This window comes from Notolabrus celidotus, chromosome 10, assembly GCF_009762535.1.
Source record: "Notolabrus celidotus isolate fNotCel1 chromosome 10, fNotCel1.pri, whole genome shotgun sequence".
Lineage (NCBI taxonomy): Eukaryota > Metazoa > Chordata > Actinopteri > Labriformes > Labridae > Notolabrus > Notolabrus celidotus.
This window is the reverse complement of record NC_048281.1, coordinates 35,276,330-35,300,766: the sequence shown is the minus strand read 5'-3', so window position 1 is coordinate 35,300,766 and position 24,437 is coordinate 35,276,330. Positions and strand designations below refer to the sequence as shown.

Below are 24,437 nucleotides of genomic sequence, written 5' to 3'. Positions count from 1 at the left end.
TCCAGAACTAAGAGACTCAAAAGTGGGCGGAGTTATCTAACAACAGAGGCGGAGTTAAGATGCTGATTTTAAGATGATGGTTGGACATTAAACAGCTGTCACTGAGCTGGAATAAGGAGCGTCTTAAAGATGCTAAAATCCATCCATCCATCCATTATCTTGACCGCTTATCCCGTCAGGGGTCACGGGGGGCTGGAGCCTATCCCAGCTGGCTTTGGGCGGAAGGCAGGGTACACCCTGGACAGGTCGCCAATCTATCACAGGGCTAACACAGAGAGACAGACAACCATTCACGCACACACTCACACCTACGGGCAATTGAGAGTGACCAATTAACCTGGTCAGCACGTTTTTGGACTGTGGGAGGAAGCCTGAGTACCCAGAGAGAACCCACGCATGCACAGGGAGAACATGCAAACTCCACACAGAAAGGCACCTGCCCAACCGGGGATTTGAACCAGGAACCTTCTAGCTGTGAGGCAACAGCGCTACCCACTGCGCCACTGTGCTAACAGTCAGAGAAAATGTTACTGAGGTCGATCGATCCCAAGAGAGTCTGAAAACAGATTGAAGTTATGTCCGTCATCCAGATGAGACCCTCAGAGATCACCACAGAGGATCCAGATGGTTGTTTACAGACAGGATGCAGACTAATACATTATTTTAGGGTCTAAATGGTTGAAAGTTACAAACGTTTATGTTCATTTGCTTTGTTAAATTGCTCCAACCAGCAGCCACATCTCAGGCTGCAAAGGCTGCAACGTAATCCTTGTAAAACCCTGATAAAAGAAGCTCCACTAGAGGTTCTTGTTTTTGTTCCTGACAGGCTCAGGTTGTTTTTCTGCATTAAAGAAAGGATCTCTACAGAGAGAGAGAGAGAGAGAGAGAGAGAGAGAGAGAGAGAGAGAGAGAGAGAGAGAGAGAGAGAGCTTTATGTTCAGGTTAAAATCTTTATTCTGAACCAGAAACAGCCGTCAAGTTCAGCTCCATAGGAAAATCCAACAACTTAATCAGTCTGCACACAGGAGGAGCAAGTTAAATGTAGCCTAGAAGTCTTCTTTTATTCTTGTTATTGTTGGACAGTGAAGTTTGAAGTCATACCTTTGGATCTTTTATAACTCTTCAGTCAGAAAAGTCACATTGTAATGGTTTGAAATGTTTACTGCAGCAGCTAAACCTTGTTTATGTTTGGCGTTGAGGCTCCACCCTCTGCACTCCTCACTGATTTATTTCACATGCAATAATTTGAGGAGTGATTAGGTAAGAAAGACTCCCTATAGCCGGAGCTGTCAGGTGGATGGTGGGGGTGGTTGGGCTGAAGTTTGAGTGCAGCACTGGAGACCAGAAATCTATCAGCTTAAATAGAAAAATTGGGGAGGATATTTCTCAGGTGATTGTGAGATTTGTGCATGCCAAGTGTGAAATCACTGCAGCTGAAGTTTCCAGAACTCAGTTGCAGGCTTTTGCTCTGTTTGTGTAAGAGGGAAGTAAGTTCCTCTTTCCTGCAACCTGGGACATTACGGTCTGTCTCTGCAGGGATCAGTTTTATAACATCTGAGCCTGTCAGTGACAAAAATAAAAGCTTTTACTGGAAGGACTTTAGCTTGCACATTTGCTGCAGAGGATTGCATTGCAGCCGTTACAGCCTGTTCCACTGCTGCAGGCTGGAGAGTCTCCTGCAGGAGTACCAAAACTTTCTGAACCCACTTGACTTTAAAACCTTTAAAAATGTAGGGCCAAGGTTTAGAGAAAGCACATAATTACCATTTCAAGCTTGATTTACAGCTCCAGCATGTCCTGAGAAAAACCTCCCAGATTTGTTTTTAACGCCGACCTCTCCTTACTGTAAAACCTCACAGCTGCAGGACCATATGTGCTGCTGATGAGCCAGCAGACTCAGAATCAAATCAGGATTTATTCCTCTCGTTTCGTATGACCCCGGTGTGTGTTGCTCAAGAGAACTCCCACTCAAATGAGGCGTTAAACTTCTTGCAAATAAAGAAGAATGACTCATGCTTTTTTCTGCAGGACTGTAAAAAAGCTGGAGCTGAAGTTGTTGACATTTCTGCTTTTGACATTTAAAGCTCAGCATGTGGAGATACAAAAATGTGAAACAGGCTCAAAGACAACATTGGGGCTGCGTTCAAGAAATATGTGTCCTAAATACTTCATATCTGCTGCGTCCATTCAGGGAGTGCTACCGTGGAGCGTGAGGGAATGTCAGGCATGCTGGTGAAGGACATGAGGAACTACTTCCAGATCAGCCCGGAGTACTTCTCCATGCTGCTGGTGGGCAAAGATGGAAACGTGAAGTCCTGGTACCCGTCGCCCATGTGGTCCATGGCGATCATCTACGACCTGGTGGACTCCATGCAGCTGCGCAGACAGGAGATGGCCATCCAGCAGTCGCTTGGTATGCGCTGCCCTGAGGACGAGTACGGAGGATACGGCTACCATCAGCACGGGTACGAACACGGCTATCAGGACGGGTACCACCAAGGATACGGCTACTAGCTCCTCCCTCTACACCGCAGCCTGTTCATCGTGGCGCCTTCTTTCACCCTTACCCGTGTTATTCTTTCCAGTCGGCTGAGCAAATTGAGGTCCCTGAATGTTTTGTAGCACTTAGTGAAAGGCTCCAAACTTTCACCTTTCCATGTCTTTCATTTTCAGCACACAGCGGCGATAAAGAAGCAGAGACTGTTAGAGTAGAGGCGTGTAGATGAGCCGGGAGGTTCAGGGATCGGGTGTGCGCCTTTTTTTTAGTTCCTGTTTTCAGGCTTTGTCGTTTCTGACGCCACAGAGGAAAGAAGAGGAGTTATGAGTGTCATGTTTTTACACAGAGAGCTGAGTGTTTTTAAGATGTTTCTCATATTATAATAAGATATTTCTGCACGGATAGGACATGAAAACTTCTCATGTAAGAACAAGACTCTTATCTTGCTTGAGGACAAATTATTTTACTTGTTGCAAAGTAGCATGAGTGAACGATGGTGGCTGAGGAGATTAAGAGCAGGATATAAGATGCAAAATAGCAAAATGGACACGAGGAAGAGGAAGTGCAGACATCGGCTGAAACTGATCATTTCTGCACGCCATTAATCGGTCTCTCTAGATTTGTTATTACATGAGAAGTGTTTCATAAATCCAGTCTCTAGCAAGATAAATAGTTGCATTAACAACTTTCCTGTTATAAAACTGTCCTTTAATAAAGTGAGGAACATCTTAATTTAAAACAAACTCTTCCTGTTAAAGAAACTGAATCAGTCCACTTCAGAGACCGATCTGTCTGCAGGTTTTAATGCACCGTCACGCCCCTGCAGGTTAAACTGACATCTCCCCCGTTAGCATCACAGACCTTTATTTTGTAGATAAGAAGCTGAAAGGAAACGTTTCTGTATTTATTGGACATCTGTTGCATTCGAGGTGCAGTTATCAGTTATTGTATCAAAAGAAGCTGTCACGATTTTTCTTGTTTGTAAAGTTTCTGTTGCTCTACGTTGTTCTTATTTATACTCTGTTGTGCTATATGACAAATAAACATTTGTTTACCACCAGTCTAACTGATTTGTGTGCAGAGTGGAATAAACTCCTGCAGGGCTTCAGTTTGCTCTGCAAGAATCTAAAGCAACAGCTCCTCCTAGTGGTGGAATGAGAGACAAATTTAAAGCACTTTATTTGCAGTTTATTTCAGAACAAGACGCATTCATACGTGTTACAACTTCATGGCACTAATAGGAATTCTCCAAGTATTGTATGTAAGTATTTCACAGTCTGAGCACATGAAACAGTTACTGATTGATGAACATTCAAGGCGCAGTGAGAACCAGGATCCAGCTTGTTGTGCTTTCAGGAGAGTCCCTACGTTCCTCTGCGTCACGCTTCATGTTCATGTCACACACACTGAAAGCCCTCACACTGTAACAGCAGCGGTTTGTGCGTCTACAATTTACAATTACACGGCTATTTTTAAGAGTTTGTGCATTTGTGCTGTGTTGCAAAAGATCCCTGCATGGGTTAAACTAGAGCTGGGCGATACGGCCTCAAATTAAGACCTAAATTATGATTCATTAAGGTGGATTTTGTTGTTGATTTTTGCCCTTGTGGTTCATCGATGAGGTTTGCACCATAAATTAAGCAGGGATCATTTGCTGAATGAAAGAGTGGACATCTACGGAGCCCCTGAAGGGACATAGGCAGGAAAAATAATTAGATATGTCCTCATGCACAACAGAAACTATCCTGTGCTCTAGAGGAAATTCCTTGAGATCCATCCATCCATCCATTATCTTGACCACTTATCCTGTTAGGGGTCACGGGGAGCTGGAGCCTATCCCAGCTGGCTTCAGGTGGAAGGCAGGGTACACCCTGGACAGGTCGCCAACCTATCACAGGGCTAACACAGACACACACACGCACACACTCACACCCACGGGCAATTTAGAGTGATCAATTAACCTGGTGAGCATGTTTTTGGACTGTGGGAGGAAGCAGGAGTGCCAGGAGAGAAACCCACGCATGCACAAGGAGAACATACAAACTCCACACAGAAAGGCACCTGCCCAACCGGGGATTCGAACCAGTAACCTTCTAGCTATGAGGCAACAGAGCTACCCACTGCACCACCGTGCAGTTTCTTGAAATCACGAAATATTATTGTGTTCGCACAAGAAACTTTCTCATGAGCACGTGATCATTTCCTGTGAGTATGAAAAAGTATTTCCTGCGCAGGTGAAATAAACTGGCAAAACACAGTGAGGCAGAATGTAAGTTTTAGGAGCCGTTCTGAGACAATAAAGCAAAGCCATGATATCCTTATAATGAAGCCAGGGAGTAAAATTAACTTTTTACCTCATCTGCCATTGGCTAGTGACCTCCAGAAATGTACCCGCCAAATAAAAAAAATCATGTCTTATTTGATTTAAAATAATTAACATACGTTTTATTATGAAAATCCAACTTAAGCATCACTTAAAGAATACAGGCAGCTGTCACTGACTTGATGACCTGGGTTGAGCTCACAGGCTGTGAGGTTTTTAAGCTGTCACTGTGGCATTTTGACTTTTCATGGTCCCTAATACTCCCTGATTATATGTTCATTGTGCCAACAACGAATGGGTTTTCCTTCGTGTGGTTTGTCAGGTCGTGAGTCAGCCAGGATCGAGGTCGGCCAGCCTCGTCAGTTTTCCAGTTTTCTGTAAAACATGGATTATAGTGATATTACTCTGTTTAGCTGTCTGATCGTCTCCTGCCTCTTTGTTTATCCTTTTTGTTTGTGGCGGCTTCACACCGGGAATGTGTCGCCACCAAGGAAGCCGGATGCACCCCTGGTGGTGAAGCTGTCAGCAGAGTGTCTGCCCCCTGGTGGCTGGCTGCAGTATAGGTCAAAAAATCTGTCGCAGTCAAACTTTAAAAAATAAATACACATGGTACGAATGTTCCTCTCATCCGTATGCTGTGGTGATATGTAGTTAGTATTTGACTGTTTTGTGTCCAAGGCCTCTTTTTCCTGAAAAGTTTCTTCTTCGTTGGTTATTAGAGTTTAAAAAACGGGGTTTTACTTCCTGTTTGATTCACAGCCGCCGCAGAGTGAAGGACACACAGCGTCTTGTGACGTTACGCTGTAGGCGGAGCTTATTACAGTGGCTTCACAGGCTCTGGCTGCACAATGGCGGCGCCCAGGAGAGGGATTTTTTGGCTTCAGAACCGTACAACGGGAAGAGGCGGAGCAACGCTGTCCATTTTTATTTCCAGTCTATGGTCGCCACATCTTCCTTGAAACGCTCTTCCTGCCGTGTTTCTTCAAGCAAAGGGAATGAAAAGAACTCATGTAGCTGACGTCACGCCGTTCCCGGCGTACCAAATCACAACACAAGTACAGTGCGCCGCGAGGGTCAAAACAGCCTGACAATCAGCAGGAATGGGCGAAAGGATGAAAACAAAACCTCACATGCAATACAAAATGTTCCATTGGCAAGTATTTGATGCACTGAAAGAGGTCTTCCAAAAGGACATTCCTCAAGACCCCTTGTTGGCAATACTCAGAGTGATGCCAGTTGGCCTGAATGGGAGGGCCAAAAAGTTCTTGTTTAATATCCTGTCTACAGCGACCCTGAAGTGCATCACCATACGCTGGTTGAAACCAGACCCTCCCACTTACAATACATGGATCCAGAAGGTTTGGGACATTTATCAAATGGAACAAATTACATACCAATTAAGACTCCAAAGAGAAACTTTTACAACAAGGTGGAGACCTGTGCTGGCTTTACTAATGCAATAGAGAGTGATGTTTAATTTAGGGGCAGACCAAGATCATGCATTACTTTCTCCTGGTTTCAACTTCACACCTGTACTTTGACACGTGATATATCTGAGTGGATTAGAATTTATTTCTTCATGATTACAATATTTAATTAGGATTTTCATTTCTCCTTTACTCATATGAACATTTATTCTCATACTTGTATGTATGTGTGTAATATTGTTTGTATGTTTATTCTCTGGAGTGGACATTTTGCTTTATTGTATTTGTGTTATCTGATTCTATCATAATGTCTGAATGGAACTATACAGCTGGAAAAAGAAAAAAAAAAAAGACATTTTTCACATTGTATTGTTGATGAGAGAAATGAATAAAAATTAAGTTAAAAAAAAAAAAATGTTCCATCAGCCACTGGCAGGTGTGTGTGTTTTTGTTAATTCTTTACCTGCCATTGCCGGGTGTTAATTTTACACCCTGAATGAAGCCCAAGGTTGAAGTAAAGCTCAATTAATTGCTGTACGGTCATTTTTAGATCCAAACTGGAAGACAGTGATGCACTGGTTGATCTCCAGTGCACACTTGGTGACTTGTGCACATGGGAAACTTTGTTGTGAGCATGGGAAACTTTCACACGAGTACGCAATAACATATTGTGATCTCAAGAAGTTTTTCACATGAGCACGGGTTAGCTTCTGGTTTGCACAGGAACATATCAAATGTTTTAATTCTGCCCATGTCACTTGAGGGGCTCAGTACACATCTTACCTTTGTGGTTTTAAAATACTGAAGGCAACACAAAGATGAAATATTGCACAGGGTTAAAATATAACCAACATTAACAGGGTCTGGATGCCGGTTTGGAGTAATCGCCCAGCCCTAGTTTTAAAATGAACCATCAACTGACTGAACACCTCACACGGTTTAACAATAACTCCAAATATTGCACATTTATTTATACAATCCTAAACCCTGACTCAAAAGTGGATGCTGGTCAAATCTCTGCACACACAGCAGGAATCATCAGAAGAAGTAAACTCTCAATAAAAGAAACCATTCATGATCCCAAACAGCAAATACAGCGTCTCCTCCACGACACCAGGGGGGGGAGTTCTGAAGTCTGGCCCTGTGGTAACATGGTTTGGGGTCTAATTGGCTGGTGGGTCCAGGTTTGGGATTGCTCCAAGGGTCGCTTCAGGTGGCAAAATAAGACTCTGGAGTTTGTTCTGAGAGAACGACTGGAAGGATTGTTTTGAAGCATCATTTAAATAACACAACATAAAAGAACTTGTGCATCTCATGTGCAAGCTTGCAAACTTAAAGTCTCAAAGACAGGACCGTTATACTCAGGATGAGCTCTGATTGGTCAGCTGGTATGTAGGGATTATTCTGCAGCAGCGACAAACTGCTAAGGAACTTCCAGCTGAAGCAAACCACAGGAGCAACACCCAAACGTTGTGTTCTCTTCTGTGATACAGGCCCCAAAATATGTAAAAGTAGCACTTCGGTTCAAAACGTCAAACTCCCCTTCAATGAAAGCACTTATTCACAGACAGGCACGTTTCAAAATATACACACAAGCCTTAAAAATCACGAGTGGTCATCACAGAACCGATCCGCAGCGTCAGACGCAGTTTACCTGCAGGCAGTCAACGTAACGCAGCTGTGCTTTGTTCAGGAGAACAGGTTCACAAAGTCTTCTGTCCAATGAGAGGCAACTACAGAGACTCCTCGTCAGAGTCGCTGTCCGTGTTGGGCTTCGTCAGCAGCTCCAGCTCCTCGCCGTCCTGCAGCAGGAAACATGAAGAGGATGTCAGAGCACAAGCAGACACACAGGGAGCAAAACCTGCACACTCAAAGGACTTCAGGTCAGAGTTTAGTCTTTAATGTTTCTGAAGATCTTCACAGACATTCAGGGGAGAGTAAGGTTTATGATGTCCTGATACATCATCCAGGACAACTTCTGAAGTCTGAATTGTGACTCTGAAACTCAGAGGAACCTAAGGTAGATTCCTTTAATGGGGAAATTCGGTTGTTGCAGCAACAGAGACATGGTGGCAATTTGTAATACAGGAATAAGGGGAGAAAAAATAGAGTACAACTATATAAAAAATACTATAAAATAAAAATAGACAAATATAAAACATAAAAAAAATAATTAAATTAAATTGAAATAGATAAATAAAATAAATTTGAATATAAAAATAGAAATAAAATGAAATAGAATACAATGAAAATAGATAAATAAAATAAAAATGTATAAATAAATTAAATAATTAAATTAAATTGAAATAGATAAATAAAAAAAATTTGAATTTAAAGATAAAAATAAAATGAAATAAAATACAATGAAATACATAAAAAATGAACAGATAAATAAAATAAATTTAAATTTAATAATACAAATTCAATTAAATTATAAACATAAACAAAAGAATACATGAAAATAAATTAACACCAAATTAAATTAAAGTTTAAATAAATCAGGGAGCCGGTGGCCGAGCAGTCTAAGCACGCCTGAGAGGCAGAGGTCCTGCTGGGACCTTTTACTGCATGTCTCCTCCCACTCTCTGCTATCTGTTTCCTGTCTCTGTTCAGCTGTCCTATCAAAAAAAAGTAAAAAAGCCCCAAAAACATAACTTAAAAAAATGATATATAATGAAAATAAAATGTAAAGGTATACTTCAGTATCCTCTCTGTAAAAGAAACCTCTTTCTATCAGCCTAAGCTTTTTAATTCAGCCAGCGCTCAGGTAAACTCTCTCACAGTCCGGGACTGTGTCCTGGTCTGACCTCAAACACATCTGCTGTGTTTAATAGCTTCCACTTTAAAAATCTAATACACTTCATTCACCTAATGACATTATGGGAAGTCTCCAGAGGGAGTCTGAAAGCAGAGAGTCAGCTTTCCTCCTGTGTTACAGAAATCACATTACGAAGAACCCAGAGCCAAGTTCTCCTACAGAGACTGAGTGTGTGTGTGTGTGTGTGTGTGAGGAGGGGAGGGGGCTTTACATAGAGGTTACATGAGGATAAGTATGTGTGTGTGTGTGTGTGACTAAAGAAGATTTGTGGTGTGTGAGTGTGGTTTCCTGCGTACCCCTCTGGACCTCTCAAACACCTCCCCGTTGACGACTCGCAGCTTCTCCTGCACCAGGCTGTACTCCAGGTCTTTGGGCCGGCTGGCGTTGTAGATGAAGATGGCCAGCAGGACCATGGGAGCCTGCAGGAAGAAGTCCAGCGAGGGCCGGAAGTCGAAGAGGAAGAGGGAGAGCGCGGTGACCAGGACGGTGGTGATCTGGCCCGTCAGGACGTGGAACATGTTGTCTCTGAACTTCAGGATGAAGGCCACAGATAAACCCAGGGCGGCTGGAGAGAAGACACACAAACATGAAACTTCTCACATGTTCCTGAACAACATGATACGATTTTGCATGATGTGGTTTTCATGTTTGCAGCACTGCAACAGTTTTTAGAGATGCTTGAAGGATGATTTTGAAAGAACAAGTCTGGCTGAGCCCCCCTTTGCTTCCAGACTTCAAGCCAAACTAATGTCTCCTGGCTGCAGCTCCAAACATAACGCTGCTTATCTTTAAATAAATAGTTTTTCTGCACAAATCTCTTCCTGGGATGGAAACTGAAGTCCTTGTTTTTGATCCACCGTTGGGTTTTTGGAACGACTCATACGACTGCTGGGTAACAACAGCTTCACCTTCCCCAGCAACATTTCCAACAGACCTTCCAATCAGGCCTTCATCACCAATTTCCACCAATGATTGTAAGATGTTATTGTTGACTTTAAAAGCATGCTCTGGGGTCGTACCCTGAGGTCCTCAGCTGAGGCTCTGCTCGTCATCACACAGTCGAGGCTGAGGACCGAAGGTGAGCGGGACCTTTCTGTCAGAGCTCTGGAACAACCTCCCCGAGGAGATCAGATTGAACACTTCTTTCTCCTCTTTTAAATCTCTTTTAAAAACACATTTGTATCCATGTGCTTTCACAGAAGATGTCACCTGAGTGTGTTTTAATCCAGAGGTTTTTACTCTTTTCTAAGCAGTATCACTGGAAGGATTTTATATTTTAATTTTTTTTTTTTTTTTTTTATGTTTGTATTTTTTAATTTATTTTATATTCCTTATATTTTGATATTTTTGATATATTTTATAAATTATATATTCTTATATTTTATATTTTTGTGTTTTAAATTCTTAAATTATATATGTTTAATATTTTATAATTTTTTTATCTTATATTTTACTTTTTAATTAATTTCATATTTCTTTTATTTTGATATTTTTTGATATTTTTATATATTTTCTATATGTTTAAAATTCTTATATTATATATGTTTTATATTTTTATAGATTTCTTTATTTATTTAGATTTTTTTATCTTATATTTTTACATGTTTATATTTTTCATATTTTTGTATTTTTTATATTTACGATTTTTCATTGTAATCTTTTACTTTTGGTTGTTTTTATTCACTTAGAAATTTAATCTAAATTCCATTTGTAACATTGTACATATCTAAATTGTATTTTATCTTTATTTTATTTTATTTTTATTTTATTTCATTTTTACTTATTGAAACTTCTTCTTGATTGTACTTATGTCTGGGTTGCTGTAACAACTGAATTTCCCCCCCGGTGGATCAATAAAGTAACATCTCATCTTATCTTAAACCTGTATCCTTCTCTGCAGATAACTGTGCAGAGCAGCAGAACAGAGAGACTTTATTTGTGCCGTTTTGCAGCAAGATGACGACATCCAATTACAAAACAACAACAACATGAAATCACACGGGAGTCAGGATTGGAAAACTATTAAAAACACGACATAAAGATATATAAAAGTCCAGCTCCACAAATCATACTTTAAATGAGAAGAAGATCATAACTTTTGGCCCCTTGGTTATCAGGACTTTAAAGTTTAAACTCACCGGTGACGAGCACCAGCCCCAGGGAGAAGACGTTATGTCCGTGCAGGAGGCCACAGTGCACCGTGAGTCCTCGTGCTTCACTGCCGAGCCCGAGGGTCAGCGCGTTGAACACCACACCGAAGGCGTACCTGCAGAGCCACACAGCACAGAGGTGAGGTGAGGATTTAAAGCGCAGCTCAGCATGTTTCTCCTGTATCTTCATATCATGCATCTCCTCTCACAGTTTACTGTTCTGGATGAAGATGCTCTCTGTGATCTGGTCTCCTTCTTTCAGGATCTTCTCGTTGTAGATGTTGGCCATGGCGGAGATGAAGCACTGGAGGAGGAGCAGGATGTGACCCACACCCAGGGTCTGAAGCTTCTCCACAACCCGGTCCCTCCAGGCCTGACCGGGGAGCGACGACTCCCAAGATCCACTGGCACTGAAGTGAAGGACGAAACGAGATCACATTTAGCAACAACTGAATTAAGAAGAAGTGTTAAATCTGTGGAGGAAGGTGTTCACGTGTCTCAGCTCTTCATGATACCTGCTGTTCCTCATCTGCTCCAGCAGCTGTGTGTACAGTAAGCAGCTGTTGGAGGGCTTGGAGAGGGAGGTGGAGTGGAGACCAGGCACAGCGATGGCGTTCTGGCTGCGTCCCGATCCCATCGTTAAGGACACAATGGAGAGGAAGAGGATGACTAAGGCTGCCCACTGAACCCAGGACAGACGCCTCCTGGAGGAAGAGAGGAGAAAGAAAGGATGAAGGTCAAGATGCTTCTGTATCGGTTACAAAAGTTATCAAACATGCAGAAGAAGTGTTCAAATATGAGATATGCTGCTTTGCTTTACTTCATGATGGGAAACTGTGCAGAGCAGTGAGACACCTGAGAGTGTGGTGAAGATTACTAAAGGCAAGTACAGCAGAGAAGCTCATTGAGGAACTTACTTAAGAACAATTCTGAAAAGCACAGCTGTGGTCAGGATGACAACGTTGGAGAACAACACCGCCATGGCCTGAGGACGAGAGGAAGAAGAGCAGCTTCAGAGATAAACAGAGGAGTGATAATGGAGCACGAGAACTGATATATAAAAATATACATTTAGTTTTTTTAGCTGAATCCTAGAGAGGTTTTTAAAGAGTTAGCAGGAAGGTTAGATTGGTGTTTTAAAGGGTAGCTGTGGTATTTTTTAACCCCAGGCTGTGTTGGGAAGGAGCAAGCGCCCCATGTACAGGAGAAACACGGGACTTCCACCAGATCTGTTTCCGGTCCAGCTCTGTGTCTTTCTGGTCCTCTGAAAACCTCTGACCTGTTGACTCCAGGCCTGGTGATAACACAGAGGGTTTTATTCTGAAAATTAACCGGATGTTTTCATTTTGTTTTGGTGCCTGACTTCCTCAGCTGTGTTTTACAAAAGTTATTTTCTTTTTTTCCTCAGTGATATTTTTTGCCTTTATTTGATAAGACAGCTGAAGATGGACAGGAAATATGGGAAGTCGAGAGCAGGGGCGACAAGGACTTTAGCGTCTGCACATGGGGGTTGCGCTTAAACTGCTTGGCCATAGGCGCCCACAAGAAGACCTAAACAGTGTAACTATTGTAGGAACCTGATTGAAGTCAAAGTGCTTCTTTTTGCCACAGACGCACTGAGGCTCTTAGTTTTAGTGTCACAGACATTTTAGGCAAAGATGAGGATGCATTTTTGAAATTAAAACCGAGGCTGAAACCTGAAAGTCCTGTGATCTGTGAGGTACGATGACTGTGTTTGTTAAAGCAGTCTGGTTTAAACGCTCTTTCTGGTATTAAAAAAATATATACTGTAGTCTTAAAGAAAAGGTCTGCCTCTGCAGGATCCTTTCTGTAATGATGTCAGACATTTAGATTAATAATCTGAGTCTGTCTGTAACAAAAGCTAGAACTTTTAGAGGATGCACTTTTATTACCGTCACAACAGATGATTTCACAGCTGCAAAAAAAAAGGCCCAGGTAAAAAAAAACTACGTAACTTCCCTTTAATGTGAGCTCAATTATTTGAATTTATGCAACAAAAGAAGTCCTGTAGGAGGGTTAACTCACAGGCTGCAGGTATGTCATCACGTAGAAGATGATGAGGTTGTCGAGGAAGTAGAGGAAAGCAGGGATGGCCCACTTCAGGGAGTGAAGGAATGAGCTGCTGGAGGACCAGCCCAGCTCTCTGCATGACCGTCCCTCTGAGGAGAGACAGAGAATTAAAGACCTCACCAGTAAACACACGATCATGGCGTCATGGCGAGGCAGCTATGACTCTAACGTTACCTCGGACTATGACCCTGATGGACATCGCCAGGCAGAACAGCAGCTTGAGCAGCTCTGCGAGCAGGTTGACGGACGCAGGGAGGAAGTCATACTTGTTCTCTGCAAATTGAAGAGAGATAAAAACACAGTTAAGGATAAGTTCATCACATCCGGTCATTTCTCTCCAGAAATAAAAAATACTTCTTACGAGCATTGGCGGAGAACTTGAGCAGCAGGATGCGGCTGGTCCCGAGGGTCACGAAGCCCAGGCCGAGGGCCAGAGTGTAGGCCGAGGAGCGGGAGCACAGCCTGGGGGAGGATGTGCAGCACGCCATGGCTGACGCTGGGAGTGAGAGCAGCCACACCTGTAGTGACATATTAAAAACACAGAGAGTTAAACATGGATTTAAATAAACAAAGGTTAACCTGGGATTAACATATGGCAGAGGAAGTGGAGGGACAGGTTTATCTGCATCCAGTTACAACACCAGGATCAGGAGGGGGATGTTCAACAGAGACAGGGAAAAAATCAGCAGACTATTTTCAGTCAGAGCGAGGCTATTGAGTTTGTTCTGCCTGTGGAATCACTAAAATTAAATAATAATAATAATAATAATAATAATAATAATAATATATAAAAAAAATAATTCTAATGATAATAATACAAAAATATTGATAAATGTATATTAGTATTACAAATAATACAAATACAAAATTTATAACTATAATATAGCAAAAATATATATATATAATAATGCTAAAATAATAATAATAATCATACAAAACCAGACGACGATGATGATAATAATAATAATGCAAAGAATTAATAATAATAATGATAACAATAATAATAATAAAATATTAAGAAATGTATAGTGACAATACTAATAATACAAAAAACAATATTATAATATGACAAAAAGATAATAATATATCATAATTATAGAATAATTAATAATTATTATTATAATAAAACAACAGCAGCAGTAGCAACAGCAACAAGAATAATTTCAATAAGTAGAGCAAGAAGCCCTTTTCAAACAGACGTTACAAAGTGCTTAACAAACATTAAAGCTGACAAAGAAGGAATAAAACAGAGAGACAAATAAAAATACAAGAAAACACCAAATAAAAGACAACAAAAGGTCTGAATAAAATTAAATAGTTAAAGAGGAAACACTTAAAATATAAAAAACAGAGGCTGGTTGAATAAAACCTCTAATAGAAATATTAAATATGCTAAATATTTGTTTATTCCAGGTGAATATTTTAAATGGATCTGTCTGAACTTGTAGTAACTTAGCTGCTGTTTTAATCCTCTGGATGGTTCCTGTTATTGCTCAGATTATTTTGTAGCTGCAGATCAGTAAATCTGCAGCATGAGAGTTTAATACATGAGAATAATGTTTTCTAAATAAAGTTCAAGTAGCAGAATGTACACCATGTATCTTTGATTTGACTCAAGCATGTTAAAAATAAAATAAATGTTAAAAAAATAAAGGATTTAAAGACTTATTAATGGGTATAACTTATTTAATTACATGTATAGACTTATCCACTGATCACAGCATACTGACAAACCAGAGGCACATCTGTAGATATCTCCTAATTTTTTAGTATTTTGACAGTGTGATATTAATAAAGATAGAGCATACAGATATGAAGTTGTCATGGTCGCCAGGTATCTCTCTTAAACACATAATTGAGCTAAAACTGGAGGAACTAGCTACACGGACTGTGAGCTCAGAGCTAAATTAGCATCTTTACACATTAATACCCGACAGCTCTCTGTAAATAAACCCTTCAGTTAAAACAAACACACTTCTTCTGTCACATATAATCCTAACATGTATTTATAAAACTCTATCAGACTGTTTCGGAGTGACACTCACTTGTTATCCGTTCAACAAAGACATAACTGAAGCTTTGTTTTGCTAATCAACTCTTCCTGTTCCTTGTTCTTCTGCGCAGGCGCACTGGCACAGGTGCCGTGCTGGCGTCATTAAACACGCACACTGCAGCAGGGCTGTGTGATTCATGCGCATGCGTACCTAGAGTTTCTTCAGCCAGCAACTGACAGCAGGAGGTGTGGGAGTGAGAGGTAACACCTTGCAGGGGATAAAGAAGGGACATTATATCAGGCTGATTATATTAAACATCCCTTTATTCACCCACTTCATTTTGACTTATATATACTTTTATTTAGAGACATGTTAGGTATATTCTTGGTAGAAAAACTGGGTTTAAAGGGGACATATCACGCTTTTTTCATCAACATATATTGGTCTAAGAGGTCCCCAAAACATGTCTTTAAAGTTTATGCTCAAAAAAACACTTAGAAATCAGATTTTGGCCTGCCTGAAAAGTCCTCTTCTTCATTCCTCATCAGAACACTCTGTTTTCCCTCTGACCACGCCCCCTCAGGAAGTGGATGTGCCTCGGCTCTCCAGCACGTTGATCTAATGTTTACATGTTGGCTGAATATACACGGCTGCTCAGAGACCCGCGTTACTTCAACCCTCTGAATCTGATCCTGACGGAGAGGCGCCTGCAGCAGGACCTTTCTGAACGATTGGTCACAGATTTAGTGTTTCTTGTTGTTTTATTTATCAGTATGTAGACGTGTGTCTTGGTACACAGCTACGAACATGTAGCTATGTGGCTATGCTAACTAGCGCTAGCACTTATCCATGAAAACTAAAAATCATCCACTAGATCTTCAAATCTGCAGACGTGGGGAGTAAAACCGACTTCTGCCAGAAAGGCAGCAGGACCTTTTCTGAAGGATTGGTCACAGATTCTGTGTTTCTTGTTGTTTTATTTGTCAGTATGTCGACGTGTGTCTTGGTACACAGCTACAGCTACAGCTACAGCTACAGCTACAGCTACAGCTACAGCTACAGCTACAGCTACAGCTACAGCTACAGCTACGAACATATAGCTATGTGGCTATGCTAATTAGCGCTAGCACTTATCCATGACAAATAAAAATCATCCACTATATCTTCAAATCTGCAGACGTGGGGAGTCAAAGCGACCTTTGTGTTTATTAAGACAGCCTACAACTAGCATGCCTCCCTCCTAAGCTCCTTGTTAGCACACGTGTGCAGGGAATGAAAAACGGGGGAGGGATTCAGTATTATTTTATACAGTCTATGGGCTGAACAAGCTCCGAGCTCTGACTTCCTGTTACAGACCGGATATTGTTGTTACGTAACAAAAACACGGAAGTCTGAAACGGCTGGTTTCACACACATTTACAGAAAGGTGGAGAAATCAGAACAGGGGCAGAATGGATTCTTTTCATTCTCGGGGGGTTTGTAGACAGGGACACATATTTCAGGTAAAGAACCATTAAAAAGTCAATTTTGCATGATATGTCACCTTTAAATCTTACATTTACTGAGGAAGCCCTTGAGTATTTTTTTTTCGTATTACAGAAATATTTCTGTCACTGTCTACCTCTTTACACAGGTGTCTCTTTCACTACACTAAATTTAGGGAGGGAAATTAAGGTTAAGTTTACTCCACTGTGAAAAAGTAAAGCTTCACAAAAAAAAAAAAATATGCTAAATAATCACAGTAATACAGAAAATAAATAAGACTTGGAAAAATACCTTTACATAATACAGAAAAATACAGAAGCCCTAAAAGGACATGATTAAATACATTTATTTCCTCTTTTTTCTCAAGATCTCAACTTATTTTTCTCATTATCTCAAGATGACAAGCTTTAAAATTTCAAGGAGCAATTTTACACATATGTAGGCCTACGTGTATTATAGTAATATGTGTAATATCTTAAAGGTCAAGAACTGTGCAACAGTTTGAAATCAGTTTTTAAAATGATAATAAATTCAGTCTGTCACTGATAACCAGTGGAGGGAGGACAGTGCAGGGAAGATGTGCCGGCTGTTCATGGTACCATGTTCAGAATCTGATGAACTGCAGATGTCTGAATCTGACTCCTATGTGTCAGAAATCAAGATAATCAGGATGAGGATTTCTAAATTAACTCACATGGATGTCAAAATGTTATCCAAGAGGTAAAGTGCGTTCAGAGAGTCTTCATCACTTGAAGAGTTTTCATATTTTAATGCCGTACAGATCAGTCTGCTCAGGGACTTGGCTTGGGTTTACGTCCCTGTGCAGACCACAATGTGGAGGTGGGAGTGGTTGCTGCAGAGGTGCCAGTCACTGAAACTTGTTTGTGTGCAGGCCTCTCACTCTGACATCTCTTCATTCGTGCATGTCCATTAGATCTTGTTTGTGCATCTGCATGTTTGCCTGTGTGTGTAGCATGTTCATGCTTTGTAATGCAGATTTTGAAAAGTGCTCCGTAAATACAGATTGTCATTATTATTATTATTATTATATTAAGTAACAAAAAAATATATATATAAATAAACACAGAGAAATACAGAAAGGACATTTTTAATACTACATAGATCACCAAACAAACCGAAAATATGGGTTCGGTGCTTGGTCCCCTCCTCTTCATCATCTACATGCTCCCTCTTGGTCACATCATACGCCGCCATGGCCTCCATTTCCACTGTTATGTCGACGACATCCAGCTTTACATTTCAACCACATCCATCACCGCTGCTTCCCACACCACCCTCACAAACTGCCTCACTGAAATAAACTCCTGGATGCAAACAAACTTTCTCAAACTCAATTGTAATAAATCCGAAATTCTTATCATAGGCCCAAAATCCCTCACTTCCACCTGCCCGGACTTCTCACTCACTATTGATAAATCCACTGTTTCAGCATCCACACACATCCGTAACCTTGGTATCATTTTTGATCAGTCACTCAACTTTCAACAACACATTAACAATATTTCAAAAACTCTTTCTTCCACCTCAAAAACATCGCCCGTCTCCGCCCCTCCCTGAAACTCTCATCCACGCCTTCATCACCTCAAGACTCGATTACTGCAACAGCATCCTCTACGGTTCACCCAACACCCTCCTCAACAAACTACAATACATACAAACCTCAGCTGCACGCCTCCTCACTCACTCCCGCTCCAGAGACCACATCACCCCAGTCCTCCAGAACCTCCATTGGCTTCCCATCCCCTCAAGAATTCAGTACAAGATCCTACTCATCACCTACAAAGCCCTCCACAATCTAGCTCCCTCCTACCTCACCGACCTTCTGCAGCCATTCAATCCCTCCACCAACGCCAACCTCCTCACCCCTCTCACCAAACCCAAGCACCGAACCTGGGGGGACAGGGCCTTCTCTGTCGCTGCCCCCACCCTCTGGAACTCTCTCCCCCAACACCTCAGACTCTCCCCCCTCACTCACCACATTCAAATCCGGACTCAAAACACACCTTTTTACAAAGGCTTTTAAACTAGAATTGATTGTTTTTTTTTTTCTTGTTTTGTTTTATTTTGCTGCCTTGCTCTTCTTTGCTTTTTTTTTTGCACTGTTTTCCTTTCCTTTGCTTTTCTATTGTATAATTTTATTTTCCTGTAAAGCGCTTGGAGAATCTTTTAAAGCGCTTTTATAAATAAAATGTATTATTATTATTATTATTATTATAAAGAAAATACAAACATAAGGTGTATTATTGATAGCAAGTACATTCCATCTCCAGATAAGAGGACAGAGCATTCTTAAAGAAACTAAATGATGAGATCGAACATGAACAGATTATTACAATCAACAGGAGCTTTAAACTAAGTAAATCTGAGTTGAGTTCCTCAAGTGACAGTTTGTAGAAAAGGGTTTAAAATACTGTTTTGAATTGACCAGATAATTAAAGTGAATACCTTTAAAGAGAAATTGAATTCAGTGTGTCTTCTGATATCTAGAGATGTCCATTGGAGTTCATCATTTTGTAATGGTGAGTGAGAAAAGGACAACTAGGGACAAATCTGGATGAAACGTCCAGAAGTGGAAATTAAATCCATTGTGATTTGATGTTTTGGGTGTTATGTTACTGAAGAAACTTTGAAATGAAAAGTGTTAAAGTCAGTGTAAGGAGTTGTTTTGGTGTTTGTATTTAAACAGCTGTTCTCAGCTGTTCTTGCACGGTTTTATCATGAATTATGACTTGTTGTGTGGTTCCGTTTTCTGGGTAAGTTTGAGGTAAGAGAAATTTCCACACTCATCCCACCGTGTGTTTTTTTTCTTTTCCAGAGATGATGGGAAGACGCACACCCCGGCCCCTCAGGGATGACTCACAGCCAAACACAGGAGGTTTTAATAACGAGAGAGAGAGAGAGAGTGGGGAGACAGTTCATTGCCCTGGGACATAATGTTTAAACACATGTGTGTGCGTGAGTGAGTGAGTGTGTGTGTGTTTGTCAGTGACAGATAAAGCTGAGAGCAGGACCTCTGCGTCAGTTCATTGATTTGTCTTCTTCACATCCAGAGTATAGACCGCGCTCACCTTGCAGCACTGATCCCAGATATGAGGCTCTGTTTCTGGGCTGGAGCTCCATGTCTCCTGCTCATCCTGGTTCTCCTGACTGACAGAGCGGAGCAGCATCAGCTCAGAGAGAGACACTACTACATCGCTGCTGTGGAGATAGAGTGGGACTACTCTGGAAATGACTCCCACAGGTAGGAGAACTTATGATATTAAATCACCAGGATTAGACACATTACACCTTTTATGACTCTGTTTTTACACATTTAAGTCTGAGTTTGCTTCAGGAATCATTTATTAGATTTGTTTGTACTTGTCCAGATTGTCCTTGTTTCATTTCTGTGGCAGCCTGTTCTCTATCCGAGGACACGCATCCGTTGCATCATGAGAAAACTCCTTCCTATCTCAAACTCCATATCACAGTGATATGCGGTGCAGCGTGTGGAGAATGTGTTTTCTCATGTGTTGATTCATGCTCTGTGTTTTAGGTCCGGGCCCACCTATCAGAAAGTGGTTTTTCGTGAGTATGAGAAAGACTTCAGACAGGCTAAGACTCATCCCTCATGGCTAGGTGAGTATTGCATATTGAGTTTGCATGAACACATAGTCTGTCTGTCTATTACTAAGAAACACTCATCCTGTCTGCACGTGCACTACCCAAATATTATAAATGAGTGGATATAAATAAAAGTGTTGTATGTCTGTAGGTTTCCACTGAGGGAGCTTCTAATTAGACTTCTTTCAACATATTAAACTGAAGAAAATAACATCAGCTGTCTTATTTAATTTAAAAACAGATCAATAGAAGAAGATTTTTTATGATAAGAAAAACTAAATTAGAAAATATCATGGCATTATTCATTAAAGCTCCTTTGAGGTTTTTATTTTTTTTATTTTTGAAGGGGTTGAAATCAATTCTGTCACCTCATTATGACCTAAAAACACAAATAAGACTATAACCGTTGAGGTTTATTATTTCTATTTTGTATGTTTAGTGTCTGAAACTGCACCGATGGGGTAGATGTCAGATGACATGATTAAATACACGCTACAAAACGGTCTTTATCTACATTTTCAAAAGCAAAAATCTTCAATCAGTGGTACATTTGACTTGTTTAAAGACAGAACACTTCTTACATAAGTAAAGGAACAAATCAGTAAAGAAATGGGAGGTGCCAGTTTCTCCACAGGGGGCGCCAAAATCAACAAGTACCAAAAGTGCCTTACAGGAGCTTTAAAATAAGAAGTTATGTGTTGTCTAAGGACTGAGGCAAATTTCAAAACCAGTGCATCCTTTTTTAAGAGATGGTGCATTTGTGTGATACAAATAAAACACCCATCCATATATTTTCTACCTATTATTTGACGCCAGGTAGATCAATTCAATTCAACTTAATTCAAAACACTTTATCAATCTCTAGGGGGAATTAAAAGGGCCAGAGAGCCGAGGTATAAGAACACAGTAGGTCAATAACTGCACATCAGCAATATAGACATTATCACGTTCACACAAACATACATTCATACATTTATCCCGAAATTTTAATTTAAATTCAAAATAAAAACAGAAGTGTGGGGAATGTGCCGTGGTTGTGGTTGGATAGAGAATAAATTAACTGAGGTAAACACATTTATCAACAGAAAGAAAAGGGAGTAATACTGTGTGGGTAAAGGGGTTGAATGAACCCAGTGCATAAAGAAATCAAGCACACTGTAAAAAATATGTAAAGAGTGTGTAAAAGAGAAAAAGAAAACTAATACTGAATAAATAGAGTGGATAAAGTGATCACAGAAGGGGTAGGATATAATACCTCCAGTAAGATGTTGATCTACCTCCAAAGGGGGGAATCCAGGAAGCATCCTAATAAGCTCAATCCAATCCTTTCAAAGCAAATTAGTTGCGCCTTTACTCCTTTTACCTCCCCGGGAGTTCAGCACAGGAGCAAATAAACATTTCATGAATACTCTCACAAGAATATTTCATGTTACAAAGAAATTATAAAGGAAGCATTTTCTTAGTATTTCAGAAATGTGTTAAAGGTGACATATCATGCAAAATTGACTTTTTAATGGTTCTTTACCTGAAATATGTGTCCCTGTCTACAAACCCCCCGAGAATGAAAAGAATCCATTCTGCCCCTGTTCTGATTTCTCCACCTTTCTGTAAATGTGTGTGAAACCAGCCGTTTCAGACTTCAGTGTTTTTGTTACGTAACAACAATATCCGGTCTGTCACGGAGTCAGAGCTCGGAGCTTGTTCAGCCCATAGACTGTATAAAATACAACTCAACCCCTCCTCTGTTTTTCATTCCCTGCACAAATGTGTGCTAACAAGGAGCTTAGGAGGGAGGCATGCTAGTTGTAGGCTGTCTTAATAAACACAAAGGTCGGTTTTACTCCCCACGTCTGCAGATTTGAAGATCTAGTGGATGATTTTTATTTGTCATGGATAAGTGCTAGCGCTAATTAGCATAGCCACATAGCTACATGTTCATAGCTGTAGCTGTAGCTGTAGCTGTGTACCAAGACACACGTCTACATACTGATAAATAAAACAACAAGAAACACTAAATCTGTGACCAATCATTCAGAAAGGTCCTGCTACAGGCGCCTCTCCGTCAGGATCAGATTCAGAGGGTTGAAGTAACGCGGGTCTGTGAGCAGCCGTGTATATTCAGCCAACATGTAAACATTAGATCAACGTGCTGGAGAGCCGAGGCACATCCACTTCCTGAGGGGGCGTGGTCAGAGGGAAAACAGAGTGTTCTGAGGAGGACTGAAGAAGAGGGTTTTTCAGGCAGACCAAAATCTGATTTCAAAGTGTTTTTTTGAGCATAAACTTTAAAGACATGTTTTGGGGACCTCTTAGACCAATATATGTTGATGAAAAAAGCGTGATATGTCCCCTTTAAATGTATCATCTTATGCTATTGCAATTATTTATATGTCACCAGTTTGCCTTTTCTGTCTCTTTTTTAACTTTATTTTTGTATCTTTTACTCTAAAAACATCCTTTCTAGTGTCCTGTGTTGCAAACTAGCATCATCTATAAACACAGATAATTGCATCAGAAGGCTGTTTTCAGTTTGTCTATGCATGCTGTATCTGTCTCTAACAAACAACGTAAAAATATGTTTTAATTTAGAATAAAATCAGTCTTTATAGCCTAAAATTCATTGAGAAAAAACACATAGGGCTTAAAATTACATCTATGCTGTGTGTTTTGGCATTAATATAATCATATTTCATAGATTTTTCAGTCATTTCTGAATATTTCTGATTGCCCAAACTCTTTGCTAAAAATCTTTGGAGAAATAACTAAAATTTTCAGCTTGAGTTGAATAGAAATGTAGCTGTTGAAAAGCTGTGTTGGTGAACCTTATCTGAGTGTTCCTGGGGCCACATGTGAGAGCCTCTCAGGACACCGTACAAAAACACAACTTCATGACTTCATTCAGTTTGCACCTGGACTGGAAACTTTAAGGGGTGTACCACTTTTTTTATATAACCTTCCAAATCCTTCAGCTCAGTTTTTGTTGCAGTGATGGGAAGAAGTCATAAAAACGTGGATCTCAATTAAATCCTGAGAGGACTTTAACATCACTTACCTTCTCACTTGAAAGTACGTTTTGGTGTGCAGGGTTGTTCCTGAGAACTAGTGCATAATGATTCCTCCCTGGTAGATATAAGAAAGAACAAGAAGTAAATAAAGCAGTAATCTGTTGTTACATTGGTGTGCAGTACAATGCATGTGCTGAAGGTTAAGTATCTGCTGCTGAGTACAATAACAGAACGATGAGTCGGTGTGATTTTGTATAATTTGTCCAGCTGTGTCATGATGATGCAACAGAACATATATGTGATGCAGAGACCAAACAAACCGACGCCTGTCTCTCTCTCTCTCTCCGCAGGTCTGCTCGGACCCACCCTGCGGGCGGAGGAGGGCGAGACGATCGTGGTCACTTTCAGGAACATGGCGAGAGGACCGCACAGTATCCACCCACACGGCATCGCTTACGGGAAACAGTCAGAGGGTGGGTCTCGCTTGTGTCTGACAGCTGTGGAAAACCTACAGAAAGCAGGAGCACGCTCACATCTGTCTGTTAGGGTCAGAGTGGATGTTCATGATGTTACTCATTCTAATAATTACACAAGATTGGCTAACACAACAAACAAGGTTGTTTGTCTTTGTCTAAAAGATTAACCCGGAGAGGCAGATTATCAAAGTAGAGCGTACTGAAGTCCAACAGGAAGAGCTGCTAAGCCTGAGGAAATCACTGTCTGTGTCTGCTCATATAAAGAGACAGAAGAGGACATCTGTGTCATCAGTAGGCTGGGAAATTAACTTTGACAGCTCCTTCATTTGCTCTTAATGAAAACAGCAGAATGCAGGGAATTGGGTATTAGAGGAAATCCTTCATCAAGTCTTCATTATCTTTGAGTCTGACGTCACAGACTCAGGCTCACAGACTTTGCTCAGGAAGTCAGAAATGTCCTCAGAGCTTTGCAACCTTTAGACCACTCAAACAGGATTTCCTTACAGTGTACAACGTACACTGTTTTTATGAGAAGCCTTATAAATGC

At 40.7% G+C, this 24,437-nt stretch overlaps 3 protein-coding genes across 4 annotated transcripts in view; 2 read left to right on the top strand and 1 right to left on the bottom strand.

Moving 5' to 3' along the window:
- The window catches only part of ccdc80 (coiled-coil domain containing 80), a 32,806-nt gene extending 29,173 nt beyond the window's left edge, over positions 1 to 3,633 (top strand). Inside the window, exon 10 of one of the 2 annotated variants that reach the window (XM_034693696.1) lies at positions 2,192 to 3,633. In XM_034693696.1, coding sequence (XP_034549587.1) covers positions 2,192 to 2,514 — 323 coding nt within the window. In that variant the 3' untranslated portion in view covers positions 2,515 to 3,633. The remainder of the gene's footprint in view (positions 1 to 2,191) is intronic. The other variant, XM_034693697.1, reaches the window with a different exon arrangement.
- Positions 3,634 to 3,659: 26 nt separating this feature from the next.
- Positions 3,660 to 15,476, bottom strand: slc35a5 (solute carrier family 35 member A5). The gene is made up of 10 exons (XM_034693698.1): positions 15,352 to 15,476; positions 13,668 to 13,824; positions 13,481 to 13,579; positions 13,262 to 13,395; positions 12,133 to 12,200; positions 11,731 to 11,919; positions 11,425 to 11,625; positions 11,204 to 11,331; positions 9,362 to 9,630; positions 3,660 to 8,049 (listed from the first exon to the last, which is right to left on the bottom strand). Exons 2-10 carry the CDS (start codon positions 13,792 to 13,794, stop codon positions 7,981 to 7,983), a joined length of 1,284 nt encoding a protein of 427 aa, XP_034549589.1. The 5' UTR covers positions 13,795 to 13,824; positions 15,352 to 15,476; the 3' UTR covers positions 3,660 to 7,980.
- Positions 15,477 to 15,509: 33 nt separating this feature from the next.
- Positions 15,510 to 24,437, top strand: part of f5 (coagulation factor V) — a 25,972-nt gene continuing 17,044 nt past the window's right edge. The window contains exons 1-5 of the mRNA XM_034694138.1: positions 15,510 to 15,560; positions 19,622 to 19,681; positions 19,857 to 20,047; positions 20,342 to 20,424; positions 23,765 to 23,887. Of these exons, the coding sequence (XP_034550029.1) occupies positions 19,658 to 19,681; positions 19,857 to 20,047; positions 20,342 to 20,424; positions 23,765 to 23,887 (421 nt within the window). The 5' untranslated portion in view covers positions 15,510 to 15,560; positions 19,622 to 19,657. The remainder of the gene's footprint in view (positions 15,561 to 19,621; positions 19,682 to 19,856; positions 20,048 to 20,341; positions 20,425 to 23,764; positions 23,888 to 24,437) is intronic.